The sequence below is a fragment of the Girardinichthys multiradiatus genome, chromosome 13 (assembly GCF_021462225.1).
Source record: "Girardinichthys multiradiatus isolate DD_20200921_A chromosome 13, DD_fGirMul_XY1, whole genome shotgun sequence".
Classification (NCBI taxonomy): Eukaryota; Metazoa; Chordata; class Actinopteri; order Cyprinodontiformes; family Goodeidae; genus Girardinichthys; species Girardinichthys multiradiatus.
Window position 1 is genome coordinate 13,603,585 of NC_061806.1, and position 11,758 is coordinate 13,615,342.

General features: G+C 46.2%; 1 protein-coding gene across 1 annotated transcript; it reads left to right on the forward strand.

Annotated features, from left to right (window-relative positions):
- Positions 1-6,156: 6,156 nt before the first annotated feature.
- On the forward strand, positions 6,157-10,639 carry rpl14 (ribosomal protein L14). The gene is made up of 6 exons (XM_047382900.1): positions 6,157-6,200; positions 6,758-6,859; positions 6,937-7,031; positions 7,495-7,594; positions 9,739-9,792; positions 10,547-10,639. Exons 1-6 carry the CDS (start codon positions 6,198-6,200, stop codon positions 10,604-10,606), a joined length of 414 nt encoding a protein of 137 aa, XP_047238856.1. The 5' UTR covers positions 6,157-6,197; the 3' UTR covers positions 10,607-10,639.
- The last annotated feature ends 1,119 nt before the right edge of the window (positions 10,640-11,758 follow it).

The window sequence follows — 11,758 nt, forward strand, 5'->3', positions numbered from 1 at the left end:
TGTGATGCTGTTCGGTGTAAAAGCAGGATTACGACGCAGCACAGCTGAGCTGCCTTCGGCCTGTATTCTGAGACAGGAAGGAACAACAGAGAAGGCATATAAATCCCTCACTCTCTTTGCAGATGTCTGAGCTAACAGCAGAGCTGTTTTAAATAACAGAAATTTAAGTGAAGCAAATCCAAGGGCTCAAATAGGGTTTTAGCCAGTGCGCACAGGACCAGAGCTAAATCTTACTGAGGAACAAGTTGGTGTGACACCAGTCTGTGTCCATGTACGCCATCAGCTGCAACAATATGCAGGCTAGTGGACATGAATGAGACCCACTGCAAAATCCAGTCGTGAAAAGCCTTCCATTTTGAGGTGTATAAGGCCGTCCACTCCTAATGATGGGTCCTCCCGTGGACTCAGTGAGAACTGAAGTCCACTGATGCCAAATCTGCACCAGACTTAAAAGATTATGTCGAGATGGAGGCTCCAATTTCAGTGTCGCAGAGCCCCCCCCCCCCCGGACATGATGACCCCTCTGTTCTGTCCTAACCCCGAGGATGAAAACTGCTCTGATGGAGAGGAGGTTCATGCACGCCCCCTTGTTGGTTTATGTAGGCTGCTGCAACTCTGTTGTCTGCATGTATCAGAACATACTGATCCCACAGCAGAGGAGCAAGGGGCTGTGTCACTTTCTACACAGTAAGGAGCTCCAGCTCATTAATGTGGTGAGACTTGTGATCTGGCCACTTTCCTCCCATTACCTGAGACAGACACATCCCTCCCCATTCTGACAGTGAGGCCCTTGTGAACTCTGGGATGTGTAAAGCAGACCTGCTGAGGGGAATTCCCTCTAACAAAGTATGGGTGCTCCCACTAAAAGGGGGCCAGAAATCATTCTGTGCCCCTCTTGTGCCACACAGGATCTGTGCGCAGGCAGGTGAACCATCTTTGAAGGTGTCATATATGAAGCAGACCCAGTAGAACCACACACTCAGCTGACATAGTTCATAACTGGCAGGGTTGTCACCACGCTGTGAGGCCTGACACAATGGAGATCTCTGACAGAGCATCTGCTCTCCGCTGTGAGAGTCAGGCTGTCATTGTGGCTGACTTTTAACTACACCTCCAGATAATAACAATCTGGGATGGGAGATCAAATGACAAGTGGTTGTACTGATATGGGATCCCTTGAAAGGCGAAACGCAGATATGTGCAGATGTGGGCATCTTTCAAATCAATGAAGGTGAACCAGACATTTTGGTGAATATTTTACAGCATCTGCCGTATTATCAACTTGTGGAATTGTCTCTACGTGGTCGATTTGTTAAACAGGGACAGATCTAGAATGGGTCTCATTCCTCCCGTTGTCTTGGAACCAGGAAGTAAGGGAATTCAAAACAGTATTTCTCTGCGTAGGAAACCCTGGAAAAAAGTTCTATCAGTTCTGACTGGAGAGTAGATTTCTACTCTGGAGACTGCAGAACTGTTTCCACAATCACTCTAAATAGTGGGGTGTGACAGGAACTGCAGCGTGTAACGTCCGCTGATCAGTCTGTCCATTCATCTGTCCAGGGAACATAGCGCTGGCACTCTGACTAGTGCTCTGAGAGGTGGCACACATTTATTTGCTGTAGTGTGGACTTCGTGGACATGAGCCAGTTTAGAGCCCCTGCCGCCATTACCCGCCTTGGAATCTCTGGGGGAAACTCATGGAGGGCTCTGCTTGAAAAAACAGCTACTCCAGCACCAACTAAAAATAGAGAAGAAACAGTCCAGCAGTCGGACTGATAGGACCTTCCAGCAGCTCTTTTTTTTTTTAAATCCTCCAAGATGGAAGATAAGAGACAGAGCAACATTTGATGTTGCAGCAAGGTCTGCCAAGCACAGGAGGAGCACACAGCTGATGCCACACAGAGGTTCAGGATGATGTTGGCGAAATTACAGAAGTCCTCTCCATCTTCTGGTGGGAGATCCAATTCTTGAGCCTTCTTTGAGATGGCATAGGCGAGGAAAGCGATGTTGTTAGTCGCTACTGTAGCCTGAGTGACACACTAATGGGAGAGATCAGTGAGCCTGCTTATGATCTGATCACTGAGGGAGGGGGCCACCGGCAGTTGTCCCATGTCAGGCCGACCTGACCCCTAACACCATGGCCAGGCTGGGCTCCTGTGCAGGAACTAGAGGAAAGCTCTGATCCGTGAAGGACTACACCCTTGTGATGGGTGAAATTGTGGAGACTGTTGCCTTGAGCTGGAGGGGATCGGCCGCCGCTTTGACACGTATGCAATTACCGCCGGGAAGTATGGCCAGACCGGGTCTTGTTGGCTGGAATGTGCCAAAGCGAATTTCCCCGCCAGGTCATCTGTGGGAGGTGAGCCTAGTGGCGCAGGGACCGAGAGGTTCTTTAGCGCTAGCTACTTTAGCTATGATTTCTGCTTTAGCTACGATGTCCGACAGCGCACTAATAGGCGCACTCATCGCTGACAATCAGAATCGCCCGATTCTCGCCTAGCATCGAAGATATCTAGCGCTATGTCTAGCGGGTAGCAGACCTCTATAGGGAATTCCCCTTCCAGTGGAGAGTAGTTTGCGAGCTGCCGTTGCTTCTCCTCCAAAAGGGAGGCACCTGCAGGAAGGGCAAATGGGCTGTGAGGATAGGGCCAGGTCCGCGTGGTCAGGTCCGAGGCAACCCTTGCAGATGGCATGTTGGTCGTAATCCATGATGTAGCCTGTCTGACAATTTATACAGACCCGGGTGAGGCCCACCAAGCAGGTGGGCGTGGACTAAAGTTTTCAGTGCGCGTTTGCAAACGGATAAACCCGCTAGTGATAGCCTTAATGGGTGAAGCCTAAACAAAATAGAACCCCTGACTCCCAGCACATCATTTTCATTATCCCGCTGGCTTTCACCAATGAGTGGACGTTAAACATAGAAACAATTCAGTCAGATAATATCTAACGGTTAATGTTTGGTTTATTTATTATTACCATGCTCGTACTCATACTCGTACTCGTACTCGTTGTCTTCCGCTTTATCCAGGACCGGGTCGCGGGGGCAGCAGACTCAGCAGAGACGCCCAGACGTCCCTCTCCCCAGACACCTCTTCCAGCTCCTCCGGGGGGAGCCCAAGGCGTGCCCAGGCCAGCCGAGAGACATAGTCCCTCCAGCGTTTCCTGGGCCGTCCCCTGGGCCTCCTCCCGGTGGGATGTGCCTGGAACACCTCCCGAGGAAGGCGTCCAGGAGGCATCCAGTATAGATGCCCGAGCCACCTCAACTGGCTCCTCTCGGTGTGGAGAAGCAGCAGCTCTACTCCGAGCCCTTCCCGGATGGCCGAGCTCCTCACCCTATCTCTGAGGGAGTGCCCGGCCACCCTACGGAGGAAGCTCATTTCAGCCACTTGTATCCGGGATCTCGATCTTTCGGTCATGACCCAAAGTTCATGGCCATAGGTGAGGGTAGGAACATAGACCGACCGGTAAATCGAGAGCTTCGCTTTTCGGCTCAGCTCTCTCTTCACCATAACGGACCGGCACAGCGCCCCCATTATTGTGGCAGCCGCACCGATCCGTCTGTCGATCTCCCGCTCCATTCTTCCCTCGCTCGTGAACAAGACCCCGAGATACTTAAACTCCTCCACTTGAGGCAGGAACTCCCCTCCAACCTGAAGAGGACAAGCCACCCTTTTCCAGTCGAGAACCATGGCCTCGGACTTGGAGGAGCTGATCTTCATCACAGCCGCTTCACACTCGGCTGCGAACCGCCCCAGTGCATGCTGTAGGTCTTGGCTAGATGGGGCCAGCAGGACCACGTCATCTGCAAAAAGAAGAGACGAAATCCTCTGGTCCCCAAACCAGACCCCCTCCGGCCCTTGGCTGCGCCTAGAAATCCTGTCCATAAAAGTTATGAACAGGACCGGTGACAAAGGGCAGCCATGCCGGAGTCCAACATGCACCGGGAACAGGTCCGACTTAGTGCCGGCAATGCGAACCAAACTCCTGCTCCGCTTGTACCGAGACCGGATGGCCCCTAGTAAAGAGCCACCGATTCCATACTCCTGGAGCACCCCCCACAGGGCATCACGAGGAACACAGTCGAATGCTTTCTCCAGGTCCACAAAACACATGTGGACCGGTTGGGCAAACTCCCATGAACCCTCGAGTACCCTGTAGAGGGTATAGAGCTGGTCCAGTGTCCCACGGCCGGGACGAAAACCACACTGCTCCTCCTGAAGCCGGGGTTCGACTATCGGCCGGACTCTCCTCTCCAATACCCTGGCGTAGGCCTTACCAGGGAGGCTGAGGAGTGTGATACCCCTGTAATTGGAACACACCCTCCGGTCTCCCTTCTTATGAAGGGGGACCACCACCCCAGTCTGCCAATCCAAAGGCACTGTCCCCGTCCGCCACGCAATGTTGAAGAGGTGTGTCAACCATGACAGCCCCACAACATCCAAAGACTTGAGGTACTCAGGGCGGATCTCATCTAACCCCGAAGCCTTGCCACCGCGGAGCTTTTTAACCACCTCGGTGACTTCAGCCTGGGTGATGAAAGAGTCCAATCCCGAGTCCCCAGCCTCTGTTTCCACCAGGGAATGCGTGATGGCAGGATTGAGGAGATCCTCGAAGTACTCCTTCCACCGGCCGATAATGTACCAAGTCGAGGTCAGCAGCTCCCCACCCCCACTGTAAACAGTGTTGGCGAAGCACTGCTTCCCCCTCTTGAGGCGCCGGACGGTTTGCCAGAATCGCTTCGGGGCCAACCGGTAGTCCTTCTCCATGGCCTCACCGAACTCCTCCCAGGCCCGAGTTTTTGCCTCTGCAACCGCCCGGGCCGCAGCACGCTTGGCCTCACGGTACCCGTCAGCCGCCTCAGGAGTCCCACAAGCCAACCACAGCCAATAGGACTCCTTCTTCAGCTTGCCGGTGTCCACCACCGGGTTCGGGGATTGCCGCTGCGGCAGGCACCGCAGACCTTACGGCCGCAGCTACGGACAGCAGCATTGACAATAGATGTGGAGAACATGGTCCATTCGGACTCTATGTCTCCAACATCCCTCAGAATCTGGTCAAAGCTCTCCCGGAGGTGAGAGTTGAATACGTCCCTGGCCGAGGGATGTATATTCTGTAATACAAAAATAAAAACCAAAGAGCAAAGTGTACCGGAGTCAAATTCCTTGTTTGTATGTACGTACTTGGCAATAAAGCTGCTTCTGATTCTGATTCTGAGTGTGTCTGGGATTACATGAAAAGACAGAAGAATGTGAGAAAGCTTATATCCACAGTAGATCTGGGGTTAGTTCTCCAAGATGTTTGGAACAACCTACCAGCCGAGTTCCTTCAAAAACTGCGTGCAAGTGTATCTAGAAGAATTGATGCTGTTTTGATGGCAAAGGGTGGTCACACCAAATATTGATTTTAGATTTTTCTTTTGTTCATTCACTGCATTTTGTTAAATGATGAAAATAAATGATTGACAATTACCATTATTGAAAGCATTTTTGTTTACAGCATTTTTTCACACCTGCCTAACGGCCTAACAGTACTGTATGTGGAGAAAGTATCCTGACTATTTAGTAGTGTATACTAATGCTTCAAAAATGGAGAATGGTAGGGTTGGGGTTGGGTTTGTTAAGCTGTGGCAAAAAAAACTGAGACAATAGGATGACAGGCCGTTTCTATTATTTGATCCATGTAAATGTAGCAGAGGCAGTTGTGATTGGAGGTGAGCTTATCCAGAGAGAGGAGGACGTAATTTCACGTTTGAGACTGAGATACACTGGGTTTAACAGTACACTGAAACTGACTGGAAAGCATCTAACCTGGGACTGTGAATGTTGTGAAGAGGATGAGACTATAGAACATGTGATTGTGTATTGCATAGGTATTGGCAGCAGAGGGACATTTTCAGAGCACATTTGAAAGAAAAGAAAATTCAATTTATCATGAAGTCAGTAATGCAGAGGTGTTCTCAAGCAGTTACTTGTAAAGTATTTTTGAAGTTACTAAAAATACAGGACTGTTTTTGAGTTCCCGGTCCATACTCCATACCGGAAGGTGGCGGTAATGCACCTACAAGTTGTTTGCCAACCGCCAATAAACCACATAATGATATGGTGTCTGTGAAGACTGCGCATGTGTGATTGTTGATAGGAAGTCGTATGAGCTCTGAGCGGAAGCTACGCCGTCCTTTCTGCTCCTAGACTGCCATCATGGTGAGTTCGCCATGAGAGTCAGAGAAATTTTTTATGTAAATTAGGTCTTATTTAGTGGTTGTTACATGACGGATGTTTCCACACGCATTATCGCAATGCCTATAGAGCTCAAATTGAAGCGTTTTATAGAGTCCCGTTGGTCTGAGATGGAGTTTGTGGCCGCGTTGAGGCGGGCTGTCGGCGTGTTGTCTGGCCGCCACACAACGTGGTCTATCGGGCTGTGTAGGCCCAACGCAGTCCGATGATTGAACACAATGCCTTAAAAACTTACATTTCGTTAGGCATGCGCCTTCGTGTATTATTTATTTCTTATTTATTTTAAGGCTCACTGTTGTGTTTGTATTTTGCTGGCGCTAGAATCTGGCTTGGCGAAATCAGCCAAATTGTTCATCCTTCACACCCAAATACTCCCATGTCTGCTTATAATCGAGATGTAACAAGTTCACAATTCACTTTAACATGGCCATTTTTGATGATTACAGAACCGTGAGCTCAAACCTAAGACAGCTTGCATGTTTTCGTATTCCAGATCCAGTTATGTCTGCTGTGTCTTTCAGGTGTTCAAACGCTTTGTTGAGATTGGCCGTGTTGCCTACATCTCTTTTGGACCCCATGCTGGCAAGCTGGTTGCAATCATTGATGTTATTGACCAAAACAGGGTAAGTGACTGGAAAACTGGATCATTACGGTGGGGGTTACAATTTGATTGCTTTGCTTATCTGCCTTGCATTCCCAGGCGCTGGTTGATGGTCCATGCACAGGAGTAAAGAGGCAAGCCATGCCCTTCAAGTGCATGCAGCTCACGGACTACGTCATCAAAGTACCTCACAGGTGAGTACACCTTACAGGCTGCATTCATAAGCACTTTAAAATATTAATTAAAATTGGTCTTATTATTTATATCCCTCACTTCTCAGCATTTCCTTTTTTGTAAGTACAGTAATATAGTTGCAAATAAAATAAAAAAAAAAGTGGTGATCTGGAATTTGTGAAATCTGTCTCCCTATTGTTTAATACTGGTATACTGTGGTGGAGGCACAGGTTTTTAGAACTGCAGATCACACGTGTTGCATTGCAGTACAGTATAGTATTGATGTAGAAACAACCAGTCCGGCCCCGCCTATCCAACAACAGCACATGCATTACTATTTTGAGCAAATTGTGCACCTTCAGTCACTTTTTACACCCCAGCCATTGCTGCTAAGGGTTGCTTTTAAGGCACAGGACAGTTTCTCTTAAAAGCATAGGGCTGCACACACGCTGTATCTTTTCTAATTATTCTTCTGGTTCCTAGTGCCCACCAGAAGTTTGTGAAGCGAGCCTGGGAGAAGGCCCAAGTCAACGAGAAGTGGTCACAGAGCAGCTGGGCCAAGAAGATCGAGGCAAGACAGAAGGTAAAAGTTACAATCTGTTTGCTATACAATTAATTTTAGTGGTGATGTCATTTTTATTTGACCAAATCAAAGATTAAAAGTGGGTCTAAAAGCTTTAATCCCTTGTCTGTTCTAAGAGGGTTAGCTTGGGATTCTTTAAAAGATACTGTGAATTCATTCGTAGTAATAGTTACCTGTAGTAAAACGTATATCAGTCAGCTTGTCGCAGTAAATGCATCCTCGCAGTGGTGGAGAGCTGACAAGCTTTTAAGACGTATGCTGCATCAGTCCGCCTCAACGTAAGTCTGTTGGGATCATTCTTAAATGACTAGGAGACCAGGGGCCTCATGTACGAAAGAGTGCGCAACTTTCATACTAAACTTGTCGCACAAAAAAAAATCAGATGTACGAAGCCGTGTGTAAACATGTCACGGCACACGTAGCCTTCATTCATCCCAATTTGCGGTGGATTTGGCGTAGCTGCAGGTGGCACCGCCCGGTCCCTGCCTCTAAATACATATGCAAAGTAGTATAAGTAACCGGAAGTCACCCATAACGTGTCTAAATAACCATGGCAACAGGGCTGTGACAGTCAAAGAACCGGTTTCTGTCAGCGCAAAAACGTTTAGAGAGACCATGTCTGCAGATCATGACGAATGTTTGTAGTAAATTACAGCAAACCAACAACTTATGGAATGAAATAAGTGACTCAAACCTGGCTGAAAATAAACCGTTTGTCAACTCGTACCTGCTTAGTTCTACATAGTGTGTATCTAAACCAAACGACGCTGTCTACCTGCTGTACTGACAATAATCATACCTAAATATTGATCATTATAATGATGTGAATATGCCTCCTATAATTCTATTAGGAAGACACACAAACTATGTGAAGTCCTTTAAATCTTTACAACCATTCAGGACGTCAGATAAAAAAAATGAAAACTACCCAGAAGTCAACATTGCTCACAGACGTTTGTTCCCAACACAACTATTATTATTAGATCAATTATTTAGATAGTATGAAGGGTTACATTTCTATTAATAAAAGCATTTTCACATAGGGCTGGTGCCCTTATAGCAATATGAGTGGGATGACTGTTAAATGCCCGACCTGTCAGTCAGCCCCCTCTGAAAAGCTCCGATTGAAAAGGCTAAAGCGTAGCGAGAACTTGGACCTGGCACCGGCGGCCCACGGTTCCTCCTGGTTTCCTCTGTAACACTGAGGCCAGCTACGTGCAGAGCTCCAAAATAATTACCTTGGGCAATCTAAAGCGGCCGATAAGCCAAGTATCATCATTTACCAGCAGGTCAGTACAATCTTTGAATAAAACCCTCCCTCTAAAGTCTTCTATCCTCCAGCTGTGCCAAAGTTGCCATCGTTTCACATTAACGCACAACTTTACGCAGCTACATGTGTCATTGTCTCCAGCTTGTCCACTGAAGGAATGATCAAACCTGACTTGTTTGGAATTAATCTGCTGATCTGACCGTTTTCTTTTTCGGTGAGAATTAAAGTGACCCTTAGATGATTCACATGTATTTTATGCTTGTTAGCGCTCAGGCCGATGCGCATTTCCATCTTCAGGTGACAGAAACAGAGGAAGTTTCACAGTTTATATCTGAACGAGGTTGTTTCCATGTTTTTCTGAGGTGTTACATTATTGTATGAGGCTAAATGTGATTCCGTTTCATCGCTCTGGTTTAAACCATAAAAGCTCAAACTCATGATAAATCATCAGGTTTGATGCTCCATGAAATAAATAAAGCTGAATGGAGACATATTTCAGTGGATCTGGATGAGTTTTACTTTTCTGTAGTTTATTAATGTCGATTGAAAAGGTTTGCGTGGCTTTTGGACATTTTCATAGCAGGTCAAACGTTTGTGAGGATTTACGCACACTTTCACGCAACGTTCATTTTAGTACATGCCAAGTTGTGCGTAAAACATTGCGCCGGAAGATTTTTGTGCGCACTTATGCTTCACACTTGAGTCCCCTGGAAACCACAGGAAGACAGTTCAGTGCACAACTGAGCCTGACCCAAAATCCAAAAGTTTGCTTGCTGAACATTCTTGACATTTAGGTCTGGAAATGAATGGAGATTTGGCATTAAGAATGTGCAGGAACCCTGGTTCTGTCTCTGAATATTATTTATGTTTTCAGAGGGCTAAGATGTCTGACTTTGACCGCTACAAGGTGATGAAAGCCAAAAGGATGGTGAGTACAACAGAAACATCTCCATCAGGAATATCTGCTTAGTGGGACAGAAGTCAACCAAATGTGTGTTTCCACAGCAGGTTCCTGAAGGTTATTTCCTGGAACCCTTTATATATGTTGGCCATTTCTTGTGTGCATTTCCATGTTGGGCTCATTACCCAGACTGTTAATGTAAACAGCTCCTCCAGCAGGAGTCGCTGCAATGATTTTAATTAAACTGCGTCCTTCCTGACTCCTGAAAATACAGGGCTCCAATTGGGATTACAACCTGGTATCTAAAGACCTGACATTTTTACAGAAGTTAGGTTCTGAAACTCAGAAAACTAATAAAGTCCACAGTTGTTTAATAATGAAAGCATACGAGATGTCTTATGAAGAATAACTGCAGCAGAGCATCTGCTCCGTTCAGATTTATAACTAGTGAATGATAAACAAACCGGGGCGGATGTTTGCTTTAATCTGTATCTCAGAATATAAACGCTGAAAAAACCTCTAACTTTACAGGAATAATCTCATAAAATGCTTTGGTCAGTGTTTTTGTCTTCGTGGAAACACATAACCAGAAGTACGCTTTGTATTTTAATTAAACATTTCCACTAAGGTTTGATTTTTATCTCTGTATTTTTATATAAACTCTGTAAAACACTGATATTCAGCCTGGGTGACTGGATTTAAATCGAAAGTATAAAGTGGATGTTGATAACATTGGATCAGTGAATCAATGCACTTTTTTTTTTTTTTTTTTTTTGTGCAGAGAAACAAGATCATCAAGCATGAGGTGATGAAGCTCCAGAAGGAGGCGGCAAAGAAGTGAACAATTTTCACAAAATAAATTTGTTGAGTTGTTTATCTGTGTCTTCTTTGTATTATTCATTAATTTAATATAGTTTAATGGAAAGCTCTCACACCTAATGTCACTTCTATTGATCAAACATGAACAGATGGTAATCAGCGACCATCTACGTATTAGATGAAGCATAGACGTCCTTGAACTGTCTGAACATGTCGTGCATGTTTGAGGTTTCCCGTCATCAACCCACCTGTTTCAAAAGAATTGGTTACCAGAGTGATTTGTCATCAGCTTCGAATATTTGGTCAAGACTGGTTGTGTCAAAGCAGTGAAATATATAAAACCTGCACGGTGGTGCCCTGCGAGGACCAGGGATTGTAAACACAAAGTTAGGCATATTAAACAAATGTTTCCATTCTTGTGCTTTAAGCTGTTTTACCAGGAGCTGACACCCACTAACACTTAAGCTCTGTTTTAATATAGGGTAATGGTTTTAATATTTTCTGGTTCTTAAATGAAACAGCCTTTGAATCAGACAAAAGCCAAGGATTTCATGTTTTCACCCACGCCATTTTGTCAGATGTCCACTAGGTGGCAGTATTGGTCGATAATTGTTTATTTCCAAGGAGAAGACAAAGCCAGATAAATAATTATTTAAATTGGAGCCTAATAAAAGAATGCCGTATAAGACTAAGCCCAGAAACAGTATGTGGGCATTTTTGTGTTTAAAGTTGAATATCACCTTCTGAAGCTACTGATGGACGGAACCACCTCAGTGTCTTTTTATAGACCCTGCAGCCGGGTCCTGGCTGAAACGGGCCTGCGTGCTGAGAGATATGCCAAACAGGTTGCTGCTTAGATCTCAGGCGGAGCTGGTAAATATTGCATAACAGCACACTTGAACATTGCCCAGCTGGTTCAGTGAAGAGAACAGGAACAAAGAGCAGTGCCAACACACACCCTCTGTCACCACCCCGAGCCAGGCGATGAGTTCCTCAGAAACAATTAGAGGACGGACTGATCTGGGAGGTTAGAGGCTGTTTGAATTCAATCACAGGGTGTTCATACACCTGAGCAGCAGAATTTAATTCAGATGTCACCTTCACGCTGTTAGTGCGGTACATACCCTTCTAGCAGACCCTAACAAAGAGAGATAAGGTCAAAATAAAAAACACA

Excerpts from the sequence above, each read along its gene's own strand:
- rpl14 (XM_047382900.1), top strand. Across the intron at positions 7,595-9,738 it reads AGATCGAGGCAAGACAGAAG|AGGGCTAAGATGTCTGACTT; the intron begins GTAAAAGTTACA and ends TTATGTTTTCAG. Across the intron at positions 9,793-10,546 it reads TGATGAAAGCCAAAAGGATG|AGAAACAAGATCATCAAGCA; the intron begins GTGAGTACAACA and ends TTTTTTGTGCAG.